The sequence below is a fragment of the Leptonychotes weddellii genome, chromosome 1 (assembly GCF_054177405.1).
Source record: "Leptonychotes weddellii isolate Sample4059 chromosome 1, ASM5417740v2, whole genome shotgun sequence".
Classification (NCBI taxonomy): Eukaryota; Metazoa; Chordata; class Mammalia; order Carnivora; family Phocidae; genus Leptonychotes; species Leptonychotes weddellii.
The window spans coordinates 17,639,977-17,662,247 of NC_138369.1; the positions used below are offsets into that span (position 1 = coordinate 17,639,977).

The window sequence follows — 22,271 nt, forward strand, 5'->3', positions numbered from 1 at the left end:
ACTCAATGAAAGAAGAAACCATGCAATTTTTAATAGCAAAATATTGGAGAAATTTTTCGGGAAAAAGAAAAAACAAAACAAAACCCCACCAGGATCAAAGGCCAAGTCAGGGGCACTGCTTGCTCAGTAGGACAAGGCTGGCATTTAAACTGCTGGATGGGAGCATTTGAGACAGTCCCCAACACAAAGTTCATGTGCAAGTGGTAAGAACAAGAGAGTAAAACCTGTCTACGCACGTGCATTCCTGAAAACACCCCCTTGCTTAGAAAGCTGAGACAGTTGCGCCTAGTCTCTATTTACCTTCATATTCTGCTTTCTTGGCTGTCTCAAGGTTTCTCCATTCTGTCCCCACCAGTCGGCTGAGCTCCCCAAAAGAGTAGTCTGGATGCTGGGCCTTAATCACAGCTCTCATCTCACTGCTGAACAGGATGTAGCCACTCATGTTGATTTTCCGTTTGGAGCCTTCCTTCTTTGCACTGCCTTTGACTGACTTTGGGGTAGACTGTAAGACAGAAAGCTCTTATAGCGCATCAGACATTGCATCTGGTTAACTGCTCAAGGTTTCTGGAAGCCAGGAACATGTGATTCAATAGTTACTATTTTGCAGACACGTTTAATTTATAGCTGGCCATTTCCTTGGTCAAAAGAGTTCTTCCTTGCTGCTTACCATATAAGAAATAAATGAAAGTTTCACTGAATTCCATGACTATAATCTGTAATGGTGACCTCACAATTATGGCTTGGGAAAATTCTGAATGAGAAAAAAATACAAACAGAGATCACCTCCACCCAGATGAGGGTTTACAGGAGGAGAGACGGGAAAGATATGGAGAGTAAAAGCTACAGTAACAGGGTGATGCCACTCCTCACTGCTCTCCTTTAACATAAGGCAGGGAGAGCTTTCTAACTAAACGTGCCATTAAAAACAGTTATCTATGCACATTTTAAAAAGATATGAAATTTAAAATGCTTAGTGGCGTCAAGAAAGAAAAAAAAAATCTGTTTCTTTCTGCAGAATTCCAGGCTGAAGCTCACATATGTGGGGGCTGGATGTCTCCTTCCCTTGGCTTGAGTGGGCTATGAACCAAAGCTGAGAATAAGAGAAGTAACAGGAACTTGTCACCGTCACCTGTGGGGGTGTGTAGGGCATGAGATCCAGCTCACTGGCCAGGGGGGTCTGAAGTTGAGGTAGAGAAGGAGGCTCAATGACCTCACTATCCTCTTCTCCCATCTCTTCAATATCATCATCTCCACCTTCTAACTCAGCAAATTTAGCTTCTAGCAACTGGATCTTCTTTTCCAACAAAGGTGAGGGCTCTTTCTGAGGAACAATTGGTTTTCTGAAAGCAGTGATTAAGTAAGTAAGTAAGTAAGTAAGTAAATAAATAAATAAATAAATAAAATCACCAAACACCACTCCAGGATTGATCAGAAAGCAATGCTCTGCCTTAATATTTAGAAAAGACTTCCTGGGGCACCTGGGTGGCTCAGTCAGTTAAGCGTCCAACTCTTGGCTTTGGCTGGGATTGAGCCCTGTGTTGGGCTTTGAGCTCAGTGCAGAGTCTGCTTGTCCCTCTCCTTCTGCTCCTCCCTCCGTTCTCTCTCTCTCAAATAGGTAAATTAAAAAAAGAAAAAAAAGACTTCCTGCAATCTCAATGTATACTCTAAATCAGCAAAGGAAAGAACTTAAATGTATATTTATAAAGTCACACATACTTATGGATGTTTGTTTTTAAAGGATGGTGCTGAATACCTACAAAAGTACTGGGTCCAAAGTTGGGATCTAGTTGCCCATATAATACAGTGAAAAGAATTTTCGTACTGTGGAACTAGGCAATCTTTTAATAGACAGGCTATAAACCAGAACCAAGGAATTTTGCCTCCATATTACAATTTCTGGAGTCTACGTCAAGGGCAGTTACCACATCTCAGCAGATTACGAAGATTTTCCTTTAATTTTTAGCTGAATTAATATTTTCTATTTGAAATGTATACTGCTCTAGTTTAAGACTTAATAAAAACAAAAAACCACCATGGTCTACACTATTTTGATATCAGTTTTCCTATTAAGAGCTGAAGTGCTCTTTCCTCCTGTTTTTCAAATTTTACCTGAAGTAATAAATCTCATCATCTACCACTTTCGCAGAGAGTGAAAACCTCTTCAGTCCCTTGAATTTCTTCATCTGTTTGTCACTCTCGTTGTAGCGGCTCTCACAAAGCAGAATGTCATTTTCTGGTATTTCAGTTGGTCTGCAGGAGAGGAAGTCCTTGAATGACAACACAGCGCACTTTCCTGAAAGACAAATTGGAGGGAAATTAAAGGAGTAAATTGTGGCCACAGCTACCAATTATTTTAAATTGTTATTATTTTTGAATGAATACATTCACATGATTCAAAAGTCAGATTTAAAAGGTATACACAAGCATAAGGATAAGGTGTGCAAATCAACAATTAAAAGTCTAGATAAAAATCCACACAACAGGGTTTTTACAAGCAATGAATTTTTGACAAGGGTGCCAAGACAATTTGATGGGGGAAAAAGGGTCTCTTTAACAGACAGTGCTGGGACAAGTGACTTTCCACATGCAAAAGAATGGAGTTGGAATCCTACCTCACACCGTATACAAAATGCAACTCAAAATGGATCAAAGACCCAAACGTAAGAGCTGTAACTATAAAACCCTTAGAAGAAAACTTAGGTGTAAATCTTTATGACCTTCTATTAAGCAATGGTTCCACAGATGTGACATCAAAATCACAAGCATTCAAATAAAATAAATTGGACTTCACCGAAATGAAAAACTTTTGTGCTTCAAAGCCCACTCTCAAGAAAGTGAATCGGCAACCCACAGAAGAAATATGTGTAAATCATATCTGTGGTAAAAGTCTGGTATCCAGTATATACAAAGAACTCCAATAGCTCAACAATAACCAGACAACCCAATTATAAAACAAACAAAGGATCTGAATAGACATTTCCCCAAAGAAGACATACAAAGGGACAAGAAGCACATGAAAAAATGCTAAACATCATTAACTGTTAGGGAAATGCAAACTGAACCACAATGAGATACCAGTTCACACCCGTTAGGATGGCTATTATATTAAAAAAATAAACCAGAAAATAACAAGTGTGGACAAGGATGTGGAGAAATTGGAACCTTTATACATTGCTGGTGGGAATGTAAAATACTATAACTGCTATGGAAAACAGCTTGGCAGTTTCTCAAAAAGTTAAACAGATTGCTATATAATCCAGCAATTCTACCTCTAGGTAAATAACTAAAAGAACTGAAAATAGAAACTCAATTAGACACTTGCACACCAATGTTCATAGCAACATTATTCAAAACAGTCAAAAGGCAGAAACCACCCAAATGGCCATCAACAGACGACTGAATAAACAAAATGTTATATATACATATAATGGAATATTACTCAGCTTTAAAAGGGAATAAAATTCTGATACATGCTACACCCTGGATGAACCTTGAGAAGATTATGCTAAAGTGAAATTAAGCTAGACACAAAAGGACAAATACCACATGATTTCACTTATATGAGTTACCTAGAATAGGCAAAATTCAGAGACAGAAAGCAGGACAGATATTACCAGGGGAGAAATGGGTAGTTCCTGCTTGTTGGGCACAGAGTTTCTATTTGGAAGATGAAAAATTCTAGAAATGAGTAGTGGTGATGGTTGCACCATCATTGTCGAGAGACTTAGCGTCACTGAATTGTACACTTACAAATGGTTAAAATGCTGCATCCTATATTATGTATTTAACACTAAAAAATGGTAGAATATCAGTTACACTGTTTTACACCTAAATTTTGTTGTAAAATAATGTATCTTGAGAGGATCACTGCTGGTATTAACATACTGTATTTATTGAAACTAGTTCCCTATTGATGGGTATTTAGGTTGTTTCCAATTTTTTGCTCTCCCATTGAAACAAAACAATGCTGATATAAGCAATTTAAGATATCTATCAATTTGCATACGTGTGAGTCTATTTGAGGTATAAATTTCTAGAAGTATAAAAGCTAGGTCAAGAGACTGTACACTTTAATTTTTATTATAGGTATAAACAAATTATCTTCCACAGAGGTCATGTTCATTCATGAATCCGCCACAAAGCAGGTAAATGCCACTTCCCTACGTTCTTGTCAACCAGTAACATCGGAATCTTCGACAATTTGGTAGGTAATTTAAAAAAAGAAAAAGAACATCTGGGTACTTTTAACTTGTATCTCTTTAATGGCTAAAGTGAGGCATATTTTCATTTAAGAACCACTAGTAACTTCTGTCTGCTTACCCTTTGCCTATTTTTCTGTTCGATATCGATCTTTTCTAATTGCTTTATATAAGCTCTTCATATATGAAGGAAATGTGATCTATGATATACATTGCAAATATTTTCCCAAAGTTGTCATATATCTTTGTTTCTGCCAGTTTTGGTTATGCAAACATTTTCAACTTTTACACAGTCCAATGTATCTTTTTCTGTATGAGTTCTAGGTTTTATGTCAAAGTTTATCAAAACTTCTTTCCCATCGGGGCACCTGGGTGGCTCAGTCAGTTAAGTGTCTGCCTTCGGCTCAGGTCATGATCCCAGGGTCCTGGGATCAAGCCCCACATCGGGCTCTCTGCTCAGCAGGAAGCCTGCTTCTCCCTCTCCCACTCCCCCTGCTTGTGTTCCCGCTCTCGCTGTCTCTCTCTCTGTCATAAATAAATAAAATCTTTAAAAAAAAAAAACAAAACTTCTTTCCCATCATTTCTTTTGGTATCTTTGCGGTTTCATTTTATGTTCATTTAAATCTGTAACTTACCTGGGAAGTTATTCTGAAGTTGATGTGAGGGATGACTACAATTTTATTTTTTTCCAAATGTCTATGCTGTTTCCAAATACCTCTTTAGAGAAAAATCCATCTTTTCCCACTTATCTGGGATGCTACCTTTATCATAAATTAGTTTATACTTGGGTCTACTGCTAAACTTTCTATTCTAGTCAAATAATCTGTTTACTGATATATCATATAAATAATTTTAATTATTTTTAAAAAATAAATTTATTTAAAGTAGGCTCCATGCCCAATGTGGGGCTTGAACTCACGACCCTGAGATCAAGAGTCCCATACTCTACTGACTGAGCTGGCCAGGCACCTCAAATAATTTTAATTATTATGAAGTTACAATGTTTTAATATCTGGTAAGGACAGGCCCTCACCCCCGACTATACTTTTCAGAATTTTCCTGATTTTTGTTTCTCTTTGACATTATTTAAAAAATCAGTTTAAGTCCCAACTTCCTCACAAGAAAATTCCCATTGGTACATCTCGTAGGATCACATTAAAGATTAACTTAGGGAGAATGAAAACTCTATGATGTTGAGACTTATTATTCAAGTACACAGTATGTTTTTCAATTTGTTCAAGCATTCCTTTTTAAATGCATTAAGAGTGGGACACCTAGGTAGCTCAGTCTGTTAGGTGTCTGCCTTCGGCTTGTGTCACAATCCCAGGGTCCTGGAATCGAGTCCCACATCGGGCTCCTTGCTCGGCAGGGAGCCTGCTTTTCCCTCTCCCTCTGCCTGCCCCTCCCCCTGCTTGTGCTCTCTCTTTCCCTCTGACAAATAAATAAATAAAAATCTTAAAACAAAAACACAAATGCTTTAGAGCAGCATTTAAAAACTTTATTTATACAGATGGGGCACATATCTTCTTAAATTTATCCCAAGGTATTTTATCTTTTTATTACTATTATTGAATTTTTTTAAAGTGCTATTTATTTAAGCAATCTCTACACCCAATGTGGGGCTCAAACTCACAACCCCAAGATCAAGAGTCGGATATTCTACTGACTGAGCCAGCCAGGCGCCCCTATTATTGAATCTCTTAAGGCAGTTGCTTTGTTATCCATGTTGTACTCAACCATCTTTTTTTTTTTTTTTTAAAGATTTTATTTATTTATTTGACAGAGAGAGAGACAGTGAGAGAGGAAACACAAGCAGGGGGAGTGGGAGAGGGAGAAGCAGGCTTCCTGCCGAGCAGGGAGCCTGATGTGGGGCTCGATCCCAGGAGCCTGGGATCATGACCTGAGCCGAAGGCAGACACTTAACGACTGAGCCACTCAGGCGCCCCTGTACTCAACCATCTTACTTCTCTTATTGTGTGAAGTAATTCCTAGTTAATCCTCCTGAATTATCACATCCTTAATTTCCTCAGTGTAGATTTTGTTTCTTATCTCTAACTATGGTGACTAGTACTTATTTCTAACTATGCTCACTAGTACTTCCACAACATGGTTAAATAAGAGTGATATGGACACCCCTTATTTTGCACTCCTTAACAGGAGTGTTCATAGCTGATAATTTATTAAACATTTACATGCAAAACACCTAAAACATGTAAAAACAGGTCAGAAACATTTCAGAAGCTTAAAATAGCTGTAATTATTATCATTGCCTTAGATTTACACACAAGCACTTGACTTACACAATCCAAAGGCTTTTCAATTCAGAGAAGGCATAGTTACCATTTTCCATAATTCACAGAATGAAAAATAGAGATTTGGAAAGGGTAAAAATTATGCTCACAGCTAAAGAGTAAAACTGACTTAGTAGCCCTGGCATGGTTGTGGCCTCTCTGTGTCCTGACCTGGGGTTCCTACCAGGCCCTCACAAGACATGGAAAAGATAAAAGCTCAGGAAGCTTTTATTTAATAAAGCATACAAAATTAATAAAAACCTGCTGAACTCTGACTGGAACCATAATGAACTGATACATCAAATAGGGAGAAAAGTGACTTCTTTAAAATACCGAGTCTTCCAGCTATAAACATAATGAATCACTTCATTTATTTAGGTCTTCTTTAATGCCTTTCAATCATTTTCTCATAGGGTTTTTTTGTTTTTTTCCTAAGTAGGCGCCATGCCCAGTGTGGAGTCCAATGTGGGGCTTGAACCCATGACTCTGAGATCAAGATCTGAGCTGAGATCAAGAGTTAAGACGCTTAACCGACTGAGCCATTCAGGCGCCCCAACTCACACAGTTTTTTGGTGTGTGTGTGTGTGTGTGTAGGAGTTTTTACATTTTTTTAAAGATTTATTCCTAGGTATTTAATGTAAATGGCATGTTTTTAAAATTCAACTTTCTAATTGCTCTTTGATGATAAACAAACATATAGATAATCTTGATATTTCCATTTAATTCTAATAGCTTATCCAAATACCTTTTGGAATTTATATGTACCTAATAATGTCTTTGCAAAACCTGATCTTTTTATTTTTCCTTTCTAATCTTTAAAAGCCTTTTATTCTGGAGGGGCAGCTGGGTGGCTCACTCAGTTGAACGGCCGACTCTTGATCTTGGCTCAGGTCATGATCTTGGGGTCCTGGGATGGAGTCCCGTGTTGGGCTCCACGCTCAGCAGGGAGTCTGCTTGAGATTCTCTCTCTCCCTCTCCCCCTTCCCCTGCTCATGCTCACTCTAAAATAAATAAATAAAATCTTTAAAAAAAAAAAAAAAAAGCCTTTTATTCTGGAGTACCTGGTGGCTCAGTCGGTTGAGCATTGGACTCTTGATTTCTGCTCGGGTCATGGTCTCGGGGTCGTTGGGCTCCTTGCTCAGCGGGGAGTCTGCTGGAGATTTTCTCTTTCCATCTTCTTCTGTCTCCTCCCCCCGCCCCATGCACTCTCTAATAAATAAATCCTTATTTTTAAAAAAAAACACTTTGAGAGAGAGAGAGAACGAGCATGGGGAGGGGCAGAGGGAGAGTGAGAAGCAAACTCTCCACTGGGCAGAGAGCCTGACATGGGGCTCGATCCCAGGGTCCTGGGATCATTACCTGAGACAAAGGCAGACGCTTAACCAACCGACTGAGCCACCCAGGCGCCCCTAAAATAAATAAATCTTTAAAAAAAATAAATAAAAGCCTTTTATTCTTCCCTTACTAAGAATAGTTTTTCAATTAATACAGCATTTAAAAAAATCTATTATGAAGAAAACAGAACGAGCAAATAAATTAGGAATTGGCATGTTTCAGGAGCTCAGGTTCCTGGGAATTTTATGATCCAAGTGTCTAAGGATGGAGGCAGTTTCTGTCATATGTGGCCCTGTTCATTCCCAAAAGCAACTTCTCCATGGCTGTTTGATTACCATATAGGTTACCGAAGGCAATGAACAAAAAGCATATGTATAACAGCAAAACAGGACTGTCTCCTAAGTGAAGTATGCCCCCATTAGGTCTGTATTACAGAAGATGAAAATGTTTTACCTCAGCTAATTACCTTTAAAACTTTTGTTTCAGGGAGACAAAGATGAGATTTACATTCAACACTGTGTATAGTTAACACAATAAAATTATAAATCTTCTAAAGCTTAAACACTTTAAATTATTACTCTCTACAGAAACAAATTAATTAAAAAAAAATCTGCCTCCCTGCATTTGAAAGTCAATATAAAACATAACAAAAACACTTTTTCTTCCTTAGGGGGTGGATACTGAAACGCACAAGCTGGGCTAAAATCCCATTTTGTGACCACTAGAGGCATTTCCTTTTGGGGTTTATCTCAAGATGAAGTAACCATGCATCTCACTGTATGGCTGGTGTCCTGCTTAATAATACTGGCACCTCTTTTCACTCTCAAAAGTGTACCAGCTGGCTGTAAACCAACAATCTAAACACCAGTACAGAAGCAGAAGCGAGAAGACCTAGGTTTTAGTTTTGGTCCAATGTATTAGACATTAACTTCACTTTTCTGAGAATGACAGCATCTTTTGTACAGGGTCACGGTGAAAAATAAACGAGATCCTGGATATGTAGTTTATAAACTACAGAGTGCAACACATTCTCATAGGTATCTATAAAAAGGAATTACTCCAAATGATGTCGGTGAAAACGGTGAAGTAGGGAGAGCCAAGAGTCGTGCTCTCACAGAAACAATGAGAAAAGCCAGCAGAAACTGTCAGAATCAACATTACTGGAACTCTGGAAAACAGCCAAACAACTACGTGAATGTTTAATCAAGAAAAAAGTGACTGCAAGTGGGCAGGTGAGCTTTGTGGCATTTTAACTTACCCTTGCCCCACCCCCCCTCACCCCCCTCTGGCTCAGCAGCAGTCAGGAAGATGACAGCCCGCACTCCTGGTGGGAGTTTCTGGTGCTGGAGGGAGCAGACCAGCCCTTGTTCTCAAAGAATTTGGTTGCCTGTTTTGACCAACATGGCTGGCTTCCTCAGGGACGAACGCGAAGGGTTTGCCTTTATTCCACCTAACTTGGAATCTCATGATGGCAGAAAAGTGGCTATGGTACTTCTGCTGAAAACACCTGAAGGCAAATGAACCAGACGGTGCCAGCTGGGACAAAGGTTATCAGTTGGGGCAAACAGTACAAATATGAAAAAGCCTGGCAGAAAAAGCTGGGCAGTGAGATACTTTGGGGAGTAAGAGTTTTGGAAAGCTTCCACATATCCTGGGGAATCTAGAAAGCCAGGCACATGCCATGGGCAGGACGCATGCTCAGAAAAGACCTGAAAGCCCTCAACTCTCACCTCTGGCTGACTGTCAAGCCCTGTGCAAACAGGAAGCAAAGGAAAAGGCAGAGTTGTAAACTTCAGGCTGAGTGATGAAAGTGTGTTCCAACACAGACACAGCCTCGAGCTGCAGAGACCGGGAAATTTTTTTTTTTTTTTTTTTTGATCCAAGCATTTAAGAAAATCTCTATTAAATCAGTAGCTGACCACTAAGCTAACAGATCAGAGACTTCAGTGTCCACACACAACAGCAGTTTATTTATTTTTAAATTTTATTTATTTATTTGACAGAGAGAGAGACACAGTGAGAGAGGGAACACAAACAGGGGAAGTGGGGGAGGGAGAAACAGGCTTCCTGCTGAGCAGGGAGCCCGATGTGGGACTTGATCCCAGGACGCTGGGATCATGATCTGAACTGAAGGCAGATGCTTAACGACTGAGCCACCCAGAACGCCCCAGCAAACACAGTTTAAAAAACTAGTTTAGAAAAGTCATTAAATGAGCAACTATGACCCCCCAGTAAGCTATAACAATAAAGCCTGAGGAAAGGGGAGAATCCAATTTCCAGAGGTATCACATTATGATATTCAAAATACCCAGTTTTCATAAAAAATTATGAGGCCATGCAAAGAAACAGGAAAGTATGGCCCACTCATAGGATAAAAAGAAATGAACAGAAACCATCCCAGGGAAAGCCCAGACACTGGACCTATGAGACAAACACTTTACATCAACTGTTTTAAATATGCTCAGAGAGCTAAAGCAAACCATGGACAAACAACTAAAGGAAATCAGAATGCTGACTCACCAAATAGAGATTATCAAGAATGAGACAAGAACTGGAAAGCCTAAATAGAAATGCTGGAGCAGAAGGGTGCCTGGGTGGCTCAGTAGGTTAAGCATCTGCCTTCAGCTCAGGTCATGATCCCAGAGACCTGGGGTTGAGCCACCATCAGGCTCCCTGCTCAGCAGGGAGTCTGCTTCTACCTCTCCCTCTGCCCCTCCCCCCATGCTTGTGTGCACTCTCTCTCTCTGATGAATAAAATCTTAAAAAGAAAAAGAAAAAAAAAACGCTGGAGCTGAAAAGTATAACAGCTAAAATGAAAATCTTCATTAGAAGATTTGAACAGGCAGAAGAACCTGTGAACTCCAAGACAAGCCAACTGAAATGATCAGTCTGAGGAACAGAAAGAAGAAAGAAGAAAGAAACACGAGCAGTCTGTGAAAACTGTGACACACCATTAAGCACACCAACATAGGCCTAATGGGACTCTCAGATGGAGGAGAGAAAGGAGAAGAAAGAATATGTGAAGACAAAAAACTCCCTAAATTTGATGGAAGGCATGACAGAAAAAACTGTCAATGGAGAATTCTATATATAGCAAAAGTACCCTTCAAAAATAGAGGAATCGAAACACTTCTAGATAAACAAAAGACAAGAGAGTCTGTTGTTAGTTGACCTGTTCTACAAGAAATACTAAAGGGAGTCCTTCAGGCTGAAATGAAAGGACATCAGATAATGATGTGAAGCCATACAAAGAAATCAAAAAACACCAATAAAGGTAACCACATATGTAAATATAAAAGCCAATATTGTATTTCCAGTTTCTAATTCTCCTTTTTTCCCTCCTATATGATTTTAAAGACAAATGCATAAAGCGATAATTAGAAATTCATGTCAATGGGGGCACACACAGTATAAAGATATGATTTCTGACAATAACACAAAGGGGGAGGGATGGTGCTCTAGAGCAGAGTTTAATATACGATATAAGCTAAGACAGGGTGCCTGAGTGGCTCAGTTGGTTGAGTGATTGCCTTTGACTCAGGTCATGATCCTGGAGTCCCAGGATCAAGTCCCGCATCGGGCTCCCTGCTCAGCAGGGAGTCTGCTTCTCCCTCTGGCCCTCCCCCGTCTCATGCTCTCTCTCAAATAAATAAAATCTTAAAAAAAAAAAAAAAAAAAAAAAAAGCAGCAGCTAAGGCAGTATTGATTCAAACTAGACTGCGACAAATTTAAGATGTAATTCCCAGGGTAACCACTAAGAAAAAAAGCAATAAATGATATGGTCACCCTAACAAAGGAGACTTCAGTCTCACCTTTGCTCTACTCCCTTTGAGTCTTGTGGCTGGGTTTACCCTAGGGATTAAGGCTTTAGGGCACTTCTTTAGTCTGGATCATGAGTTAAAAGGAAGATAGTCTCTGCTGCAGAAACTTAAGAAGGATTTAATAACCTCACGAGCCTTTGCTCCCTCTCCCCAGGGTGCACCACGTTACAAAGAGGAAAACGTGTTGAACTGTCAGCCATTCAGAGAGAGACATGAGAGAGGTAACACATTTACCATATCTAATTCTGAAAAAATTCAAAGCACCAAAACAATGTAGGTAAACTTAGTGATTAAATAAAGTCTAAGTGTAAAATACTTATTTCCTCTTGGCCATAAGCATGGTGGCTGCTTCTTTATAACCATGTGTAATCATTATAAAGCTTGTACCTAGTAACCTTTTGGAAAACTATTCCAAAAGATGGGAAGAGTAGCTGGTTTGCAAGTAAGTTGTAGCACTAATTCAGGGCAAGAAGAAACACAACAGCTGAAAACAATGACAGTCTGTGATGCATATAACTACATTTGAGAAGCAGAGTGCATGTGAACACTCAGGAGAATGACTGAACAGAAACCATAACATGAGCCCTGCACATTTCTGGATCCGGTACAATAACATTACTAGGGTTAAGAGTCCAAAGGAAACCGTAGAAGTCTTTTAACTCCTCTCCCTGCTTCCTACCTTATTCTTACATATTCTCCATTCTCCAGCCACAGTGATTCCTCCAGTGCATATGCTGGCTCACACCACCTCTCTACTCATAACCAGGACTTCCTATCTGCTCCAAACTCAATCTCAGCATAGTCTAGTAGACCTACTGTGACTGTTTGCCCAGCCACCAGCTCTCTTCCTGTGTCTCAAACATGCCCAGATACTATGCCTTAAGGGCTTTGCATTTCACATTTGCTGTGCGTAAAAGGAGTAAAATCTCAGATCCGGGTATACCTTGGAGATACTGTGGGTTCAGTTCCTGATCACCTCAATAAAGTGAGTATCACAATAAAGTAAGTCAAATGATTTTTTGGTTTCCCACTGTATATAAAAGTTATGTTTACACTATACTGCAGTCCATTAAGTGTGCAATAGCATTATGTCTAAAAAACAATGTACATACTACAGTTAAAAGACACTTTTTATTGCTAAAAAATACTAACCATCATCTGAGCTTTCAGTGAGTTGTAATTTTTTTTTTTTAAGTGAACGCTACATCTAACTAGGGCCTGAACTCAAAATCCTGAGATCAAGAGTCGTATGTTCTACTGACTGAGCCAGCCAGGTGTCCCCATCTTTTTGCTGGTGGAGGGTCTTGTCTGGATGATGATGGCTGCTGACTGATCAGGATGGTGGTTGCCAAAGGCTGGGGTGGCTGTGGCAATTTCTTAAAATAAGACAGCAGTTGCAACATCGATTGACTCTTCCTTTCACAAATGGTTTCTCTGTAGTATGTGATGCTGTTTGGATAGGATTTTACCCATAGTTGAACTTTCAAACTTGGGAGTCAATCCTCTCAAATCCTGCTGGTGCTTTAACAACTAATTTACGTGATACTTGAAATCTTTTTTGTCATTTTAACAACCTTCACAGCAATTTTACCATGAGTAGGTTCCTTACCAAGAAACCACTGTCTTTGCTCATCCATAAAAAGCAATTCCTCAGCTATTAAAGTTTTATCATGAGATTGCAGCATCTCAAATATAATAGTAATAAAGTCTGAAATATTGTGAGAATTACCAAAATGTGACAGAGACATGAAGTGAGCAAATGCTGTTGGAAAAATGGCACCAACAGACTTGCTTGACGCAGGATTGCCACAAACCTTCAATTTTTAAAAAACAGCATCTGTGAAGTGCAATAAAGCAATAAAACAAGGCATGCCTGTATTTGGATGGTTTTCCTCCTTACTGCCTTCAGGGCTCTGCTAACGCCACCTATCAAAAAGGCTTTTGGGGTGCCTGGGTGGCTCAGTTGGTTGGGCGACTGCCTTAGGCTCAGGTCATGGTCCTGGAGTCCCAGGATCGAGTCCCGCATAGGGCTCCCTGCTCAGCGGGGAGTCTGCTTCTCCCTCTGACCCTCCTCCCTCTTACGCTGTCTCTCATTCTCTCTCTCGCAAATAAATAAAATCTTAAAAAAAAAAGGCTTTTGGTGACCAGATTACCTAAAACAAGACCTCCCTTCAACATTACTCTCTGTCCTCTTTTTCTTCCTTATTCTCATTCATAGCTCTAATTACTACCTGATGTCCTATAGACTTAATTTATTTACTGACTCCCCAACCTCTGCCCCATTGTTAAGTCTCTAAGACAGCAGAGACTCTGGTCTGTTTGCTGTATACCTAGCACCTAGAACAGTGCCTAACACAGGAGTATTCAATCAATTGTTGTAGAATGGATGTGATTAAATGAAAAGGCATAAATACATACCCAGAATACATGTCATGGGGCAGGTTTCTTCCAGATTACTCAGAAACACTTCTTTTTTGTAGAACATTTTTGTGGGCTCATGTTCCGTCTCTTCTGGGTGAATGAAGATGGGGCCATAAAAATATGCGGCTCCATCTCGGACCCATACCTTTTCAATTCTTGGGGGAAAAATGGAGAAATTCCATTAAAACAGAATTCTGATCGGTTTCATTCTTCTTTTTTTTTTTTTAATTTATTTGACAGAGAGAGACACAGCGAGAGAGGGAACACAAGCAGGGGGAGTGGGAGAGGGAGAAGCAGACTTCCTGTGGAGCAGGGAGCCTGATGTGGGGCTCGATCCCAGGACCCTGGGATCATGACCTGAGCCGAAGGCAGACGCTTAACGACTAAGCCACCCAGGCGCCCCTGATCGGTTTCATTCTTGAAGAATTAATCTATCAGAAATTCTCTTAACCAAAAACTTAATGATATTTACTACTTAGAGGAGTTTTGTTGACTATTTTGACAATAAGACCATTTCCCTTTTCCCCCCTTTGAGCATAGGAGAAGACATTTGGAAAGGGAAGACACTGGCTATTCATCTGAGGGAAAAAACACACAATACCAAGGCATATGACTTAATAGTTTCAGCTAACCTCCAGGTTTTTTTTCCCCTGAAATCCTCATGATGAAAACAAAAAACAAAACTAAGCATCTGTCATCGGACTCACCAGCCGAATAAACACACAAACCATCCATATTTGGGGTCAGCTCACATGAGTCACAGATATTCCTTTAAGGCAATGGTTCATGACTTTTTGAGTGTCAAGGTATAATAAATAACCCTTCACCCATTGAGAATCTGATGAGAGCCAGATACTATCTCCCTAGACAAAAATAAAAATGCGTATCTGACTGCTCTGTGTTAGGTATTATACAATTCCTCATAACCACCCCCGGCAAGTTGGGATAATTAATGTCCCCATTGTCTTGTGGTTCCTGACATGAAGCAACATCCTCATCTCAGTTCATGGTTAACTCCACCCTTTCAGTTCCTTAGGCCAACACATAGAAGTCACCCTTGACTCCTTTCTCTCTCTCTCTCTCTCGGACCCCACATCCCATTTATCAGGAATCCTATTAATTCAACCTTTCACAACAGGATCTGACTGCTGGCCTGAGCCAGCAATCATTATTGCCTGGATTATTGCAACAGCCTCCTAGCAGATCTCCTTGCTTCTCTTTGACCCTTTAAGTCTTATTTTTCTTTCTTTTTTTTTTTTTTTAAAGATTTTACTTACTTATTTGACAGAGAGAGACACAGCAAGAGAGGGAACACAAGCAGGGGGAGTGAGAGAGGGAGAAGCAGGCTTCCTGCCGAGCAGGGAGCCCGATGCGGGGTTCGATCCCAGGACCCTGGGATCATGACCTGAGCTGAAGGCAGACGCCCAATGACTGAGCCACCCAGGTGCCCCTCTTTTCTTTTTTTAAAGATTTTATTTATTTGTCAGAGAGAGAGAGAGATAGAGAGCACAAGCAGGGGGAGTGGCAGAGGGAGAGAGAGAAGCAGGCTCCCCGCTGAGCAAGGAGCCCGATGCGGGACTGGATCCCAGGACCCTGGGATCATGACCTGAGCTGAAGGCAGATGCTTAACTGACTGAGCCACCCAAGCGCCCCAACCCTTTAGTCTATTCTCAGCAATCAGAAGGCAGAGCAATCCTGCTAAGAACTAATTCAGATATCACATCTATGCCTAAAAGAACCCAATGGGGGCGCCTGGTGGCTCAGTAGGTTAAGCGTCTGCCTTCGGCTCAGGTCCTGATCCCAGGGTCCTGGGATGGAGTCCCCCATTGGGCTCCCTGCTCAGCGGGGAGTCTGCTTCTCCCTCTGCCTGCCTCTCCCCCTGCTTGTGCTCTCTCTCTCAAATACAAAAATAAAATCTTTAAAATAAATAAAAGAAAGAAAGAAAGAAAAGAATCCGGTAGTACTCCCTTTAATTCAGTAAAAGCCCACGTGCCGACCAGAGTGGCACTGTGTGCTGTGGCCCTCATGACCTAACTCAATGCACTGCTCACTTCCCCGGCAACAAACCGTCCAAATCTGGACATGCCAGGCACGCTTCTCTCTCAGGTCTTCATACTGGCTGTTCTTGCTTCCTGGAAAGCTTTCTCTCTGAATATTCACATTCCTCACTCCCTCAGTTTCTTCAAGTGTTAGCTCAACTATCAGCTCTCAGTGAGGCCTATATACACCACCCTACTTAAACTTCTGCACCTCCTCACTTTGACTGTGCACTCCTGATTCCCCATCCTCTGATCGATTTTTTTCACAGCACATATCATGACCTAATGTTCTGTACCCTTTACTTATTTGCAATGTTTATTGTTTGTGTTCCCACTGCAACAAAGATCCATGGGACTAAGGATATTTGTCTGTTTTATTCACTAATGTATCCTCACAGCCTGGCAAATACTAGGTTTGTAATAAATGATTACTGAATGAAGAAAAAATGGAATGAGGAAACTGGAGCTCAGAAAAGTCAATCATTTGCCTAAGGACATGCAGCTAGCAGAGCTGGAACTCACGCCAAGACCCACAACTCTTAATCACTACCCTCTACTGCCCAGTCCCATACCTGACTCCTTCATTGCCGTTTTACGCCATGCAACCATACTTTCATTCATGTACTTGTTCAACAAATATCTGAGCCCTTACCAGGTTTCGTGCATCGTGCTTGGAGCAGGGAATACAAAAGTAGGCCAAAGGACAGGGCCCCTCCTCTCAGGGCATTTGCAGTCCGGTATGGAAACCCAACAGTAAAATAACCTGATACATGCTCTGAGAGTAATGAGGAGACCTAATCCAGTCTGCAGGGGACAGGAAAGGCTTCCTTAAGGAAGTGCTATCTCAAATTTAAGCTAAAGGAGTTCATCATGTGAGGTAGGCAGGGAGATTTCTGGGTTGAGAATTCAGTAAATGGTAGGAGAAGAAAAGAAAACTTCACAGGAAGGATTTAAAGAAGGAAGTGTGGCTAGAGACCAAAGCAGGGCAAGTGTGTGTGAGGAAGCTGGAGAAGTTACAGGATTGTGGGGAGGATGATGACGACTTTCACTCCATCCTAAAGAGTGATGAATTTCTACCCGCTCCAAATCTCTCAGACCCAACTGCATCCTCCCTGCTTCAGTACACCCACCTGCCCACGCGAGGGCGCACCAGGCCATGGGACTTGATGAAGACACAATCGCCAACCTTTAGCCACATGTCATTGTAATGGAGCTGCTCGAAGTAGTGGCAACCTGGTTCACCATTTGACATTTCCACAGGGACATCTTCTTTCTCCTGTGGTAAAGGAAACTGGTTGAAGACAGGCAGTTGACAATCAAGGCGTAGCAGAAGAGGTTAAGAAAAAGCTGACTTTCCTTCATATTAACTTAAAATAAAAAATAACTATAAGCAGAAATTTTGATGAAGGTCGGGGACAAGACTGGGGTACTGAAACCAAACTAAGTCTTATTAAATATTGTATTTATTTTAAATTTATACTTAAGTTTCATAAACTGTTACCACCCCCCACACACACACACCCCATTCCCATAGCCTTCGGGGGAGGTGGGGGAGAGAAGCACCACAGAGGACACATCAGCATTCAGGAGCAGCCTCACTCACACACTGCTATGGAGGATAAGGAGCAAATTCTGCGCAAGCTTCCTCTTCATTACATTTACTGATCTCTCAATTTCTTAACATTAACAACTGATGGTTTTAAATGATAATTAAAAATAAAATTGTTATCATTTTGATTTATTCTGGAATGGAAAGAAATAGTACAGCCTCTGTGACATAAACACATACACTCTGTCTCTGAATAAATTACAAGGTCTGTCACCTCCTGGCTGCTGTGACACTGGGCAAATGACCTGACCTCTTAGGCCATCTGTAAAAGGAAGGCAGAGTGCACCCATCAGATGGAGCTGTTAGGAAGAAGCTCCAATGACACACTCCACAGTTAAATATGCAGAACAATGCCTGACTTATGAAAAGCACTTGAACACCCATTCGTTATTGTTGTTTTATAGTTTTGGCAAAAAAAGAAAGAAAAAGAAAAAGAAAAAGGGGCGCCTGGGTGGCTCAGTCGGCTAAGGGTCTGCCTTCTGCTCAGGTCATGATCACAGGGTCCTGAGCTCCGTGTTGGATTCTGTGCTCAGTGGGGAGTCTGCTTCTCCCTCTGCCTCTGTCCCTCCCCCTGCTCCTGCGAGTGCTCTCAAATAAATAAATAAAATCTTTAAAAAAAAAAAGAAAAAGAAAAAAAGACAGTTCTGATCTGATGCAGAAAGTGGGCACACCATGAGGTGTTTTAAACATATTAACTCCAAAACACATAAAAGCTGAGGAAATTCCAGAACCCCAATATTTTCTACTGCATCTCCCTGAGAATATCTGAAACTTCAAACCGAAAAAAAGAAAAATCTCCTTCAGAAGGTCCAAACATTTGTTTTGATCTGACTTCAAATGTGATATATAAATGGTCTCCTGGAAAATCCTTAAGAACGAGCGAGGTCACACATATAATGGGTGAAAGGGATTTGCAGGAATGGGAACTTAGCCCCTAAAATTAAGAATAACTTTTTCTGGGCACCTGGGTGGCTCAGCTGTTTAAGCATCTGCCTTTGGCTCAGGTCATGATCCTGGGGTCCTGGGACTGAGCCCCACATCGGGCTCCCTGCTCAGCGGGGAATCTGCTTCTCCCTCTCCCTCTTCTCCCCCAACTTGTGTGCGCGCACGCTCTGTGTCAAATAATAAAATCTTAAAAAAAAAAAAAAAAAAGAGTAACTTTTTCTTTTAGGAACAGATTCTGTTCTGAAGTTCTTTTTTTTTTAAAGTAATCTCTCTGCCTTGAGAATGAGGGCTGCATGCTCTACCTGCTGAAGGTATTCTTTTAAAAAGTTCCAGGAAGGACTTGTTTCAGCCAGGCAGTATTAAAATAAAGATAAGAGACAAAAGAAAAAAAAAAAAAACCCAAAACAAAACATGTGCACAGAGAGGACCCTGGAGACTTATGAATTCTAATAAGAAATCTGCGTTAATTCTCATGTTTGCTTCCATTGGTATTTCTTATTCTTTCAAAATTCTCTATGATTCCCAGGAATATTGGTGAAATGTAAAAAATATCATGTTCTTTCCCAAGCTCCCTTTCTCTTGTAACACTGTTAGGACACTAAAATGTATTTCTTTTCTAAGACACGAGGAAGTCGATTTTTTCCAGTTTTTACATTAATAATTTAAAAGCTTTATCTTTTTTGACTATATAAAAAAAGTGTATCTGTGGGCAACAATTCAAACATTAGAGCATGTAAAACTTAAAGGCAATCTTCTGTGATCCAACCCCAGAGATAAACACCTGGTTCAGCACACAGCAATTCTCCACACTGCTTTTACAGTCGTGTATGTAAACATACAGTTTTTTTTTTTAAATGTTTTATTTATTCATGAGCGTCAGAGAGAGAGAGGGAGAAGCAGGTTCCCTGCCTAGCAGGAAGCCCGATGCGGGGCTCGATCCCAGGACCCTGGGATCATGACCTGAGCCAAAGGCAGATGCTTAACCATCTGAGCCACCCAGGCGCCCCAGTTTTGGTTTTTTTGAATAATAATGGAACCACATCCCATTCTGCCACCTGTTAATTATAAGCATGCTCTTACCACGTGACTTGGACAACTTTCCATGTGCCATATATATAGACCTACCTCACTGTGCTTACTGGCCACAGAGTTTGCATGCTATGGATGTCTGACAATTTCCTCAACTCCTATTCATGGGCATTTGGGTCTGGCCAAGGGTTTTTGCTTTTACAAATAACACTGATGCTGTCCCTTGTGGAGAACCCTTTGGTGCACCTGAATATTGAGTTGGACCACATTTTCTGGTATCAAATGGCCAGGTCAAGGGGAATGCCACGGATGGGAAAGAAGTGTCCTTCCCCACACCCACACCAGGTGTTATCAGTATTAGCAATTCAAAACTCTTGCCAACCTGTCAGGCTTTTAAAAACTATTAGATTAACACATTTTCTAACTTTTTTGGGCTGTCTTCCCTCTATAAATGATCTATTTGGTCCTTTGCCTATTTTTCCAGTGTTACTTTTTCTCTAGATTTCTAAGAGCTTTTTGCATTAAAAAATGGTAGACTTTTCCCCCACTTTAATGGCTACTGGATTTTATATCATGTATAGAAAGGACCCATTCCAAACTTATAAATAAAGAATATAGGTAAATAATAGTAAATCTGCTTACGTTAGCAACAAGTACTCTGTTTCTTTCGTTTTGTTTTTGGGTTTTTTTTGGTATTATTACTTTTTGGAATATGAAGTGCAAGAGTTCAGGTGGCTATTTTCCTCCTCCTTTTTTTTCTTTTTCAATGGCTACCAGTTTTTCCAGTATCATTTGATTCCATCCTCTCCTGCTGATTTAAAATACTACCTTTATATTCTGGATTTTAATTGTGAAAAGCCTCTTCCTTCCACTGACTGGAATACCTCAATTTTTAATAAATATAAAATATATAGGGGCTCCTGGCTGGCTCAGTTGGAAGAGCATGCAACTCTTGATCTTGGGGTCATGAGTTCAAGCCCCATGGTGGATGTAGAGATTACTTAAATAAATAAAACTTAAATATATATATATATAAATACAATAACATCTGGCAGGACAAAGCACTTTGATTACTATTTTCCCCCTTCTTTTCCCGTGACTGTCGCATGTTTATTCTTTCATGAGAAAGCCAGAAAAATTTTGTCAAGTTCTTTTTATTTTTCTTCCAAGATTTTATTTATTTGAGAGAGAGAGCAAGCGAGTGTGCAGGAGTAGGGGGAAGGGGCAGAGGGGGAGGGAGAAGCAGACTCCCTGCTGAGTAGGGAGCCCAATGCTCCATCCCAGGACCCTGAGATCATGACCCTGAACTGGAGTCAGACATTTAACCAACTGAGACACCCAGGCACCCCATTTTGTCAAGTTCTGAAAACAATTTATCCAAGTCTTTTATGTCCTTGAGTTAGACTGTTTCTCTTTCCATAGGTTCCAAAAATTCCTTTCAAGGTTATTTCTTAATGTATTTTGTTGTTAAGGTGAATCAGTTTCTTTCTACATGATTTTCCTAATAGTTGCTAAAGTATATTCAACATTTTTAAGATTTTATTTATTTATTTTACAGAAAGAGTGAGACAGAGACAGAGCATGAGCAAGGAGCCTGATGCTGGGCTTGATCCCAGGACCCTGGGATCATGACCCGAGCAGAAGGCAGACGCTTAACCGACTGAGCCACCCAGGCACCCTCAACATTTTCATCTTACTTTCAGAAGTCTTGTGAATTACTGTTTTGTTTATATAAGAAAGCTACTGACTTGTATATGGATTTTGAAATTCCTATTTGTTGAATTGTTTTTCAAACCTTTAGTTAATTGCTCCCCCATGATCTGCAAAAAAGGTTTTATCACTTTACTGTCATTATTTTTACTACTTTTGTCTTCATTGGCTACTTTCAGAAAAATATAGGTAATAGTAGAGCAAGCAGGCTTTAGGCATGAGAAACAAATATAACTTTAAAAAATCACTTTGAGGAAATATCTGTCTAAAGACTTAAATAAATGAAGACAGTTACTGTACTTTATCAAATAATTTATCCTTTGATCTATTAATATAATGAAGTGTATTGCTGAATTTTCCTAATTTTGACCAACCCCTGCATTTCTAGAATGAACTCCCACCTACTTGGTCATATTGTTCTTTTTTTTTTTTTTAATATTTTATTTACTTTTTTTTTTTTTAAAGATTTTATTTATTTATTTGACAGAGAGAGACGCAGAGAGAGTGGGAACACAAGCAGGGGGAGTGGGAGAGAGAGAAACAGGCTTCCCGCTGAGCAGGGAGCCCGATGCGGGGCTCGATCCCAGGACTCTGGGATCATGACCTGAGCCGAAGGCAGACGCTTAACGACTGAGCCACCCAGGCGCCCCTTTATTTTATTTACTTATTTGACAAAGAGAGAGCGAGCGAGAAAGGGAACACAAGCAGGGGCAGAGGGAGAGGGAGAAGCAGGCTTCCCACTGAGCAGGGAGTCCGATGTGGGGCTCGATCCCAGGACCCTGGGATCATGACCCGAGCCAAAGGCAGAGGCTTAACGACTAAGCCACCCAGGCGCCCCGGTCATACTGTCCTTAAATAACTTAATTTGAGGG

General features: G+C 40.5%; 1 protein-coding gene across 24 annotated transcripts in view; it reads right to left on the minus strand.

Moving 5' to 3' along the window:
- Positions 1-22,271, minus strand: part of PBRM1 (polybromo 1) — a 114,133-nt gene that overhangs the window by 15,646 nt on the left and 76,216 nt on the right. For all 24 annotated transcript variants that reach the window (XM_081818944.1, XM_081818992.1, XM_081819033.1 and 21 more), the window contains 5 exons: positions 17,237-17,382; positions 14,065-14,222; positions 2,110-2,293; positions 1,130-1,340; positions 301-502 (listed from right to left, as the gene is read on the minus strand). In XM_081818944.1, the coding sequence (XP_081675070.1) occupies positions 301-502; positions 1,130-1,340; positions 2,110-2,293; positions 14,065-14,222; positions 17,237-17,382 (901 nt within the window). The remainder of the gene's footprint in view (positions 1-300; positions 503-1,129; positions 1,341-2,109; positions 2,294-14,064; positions 14,223-17,236; positions 17,383-22,271) is intronic.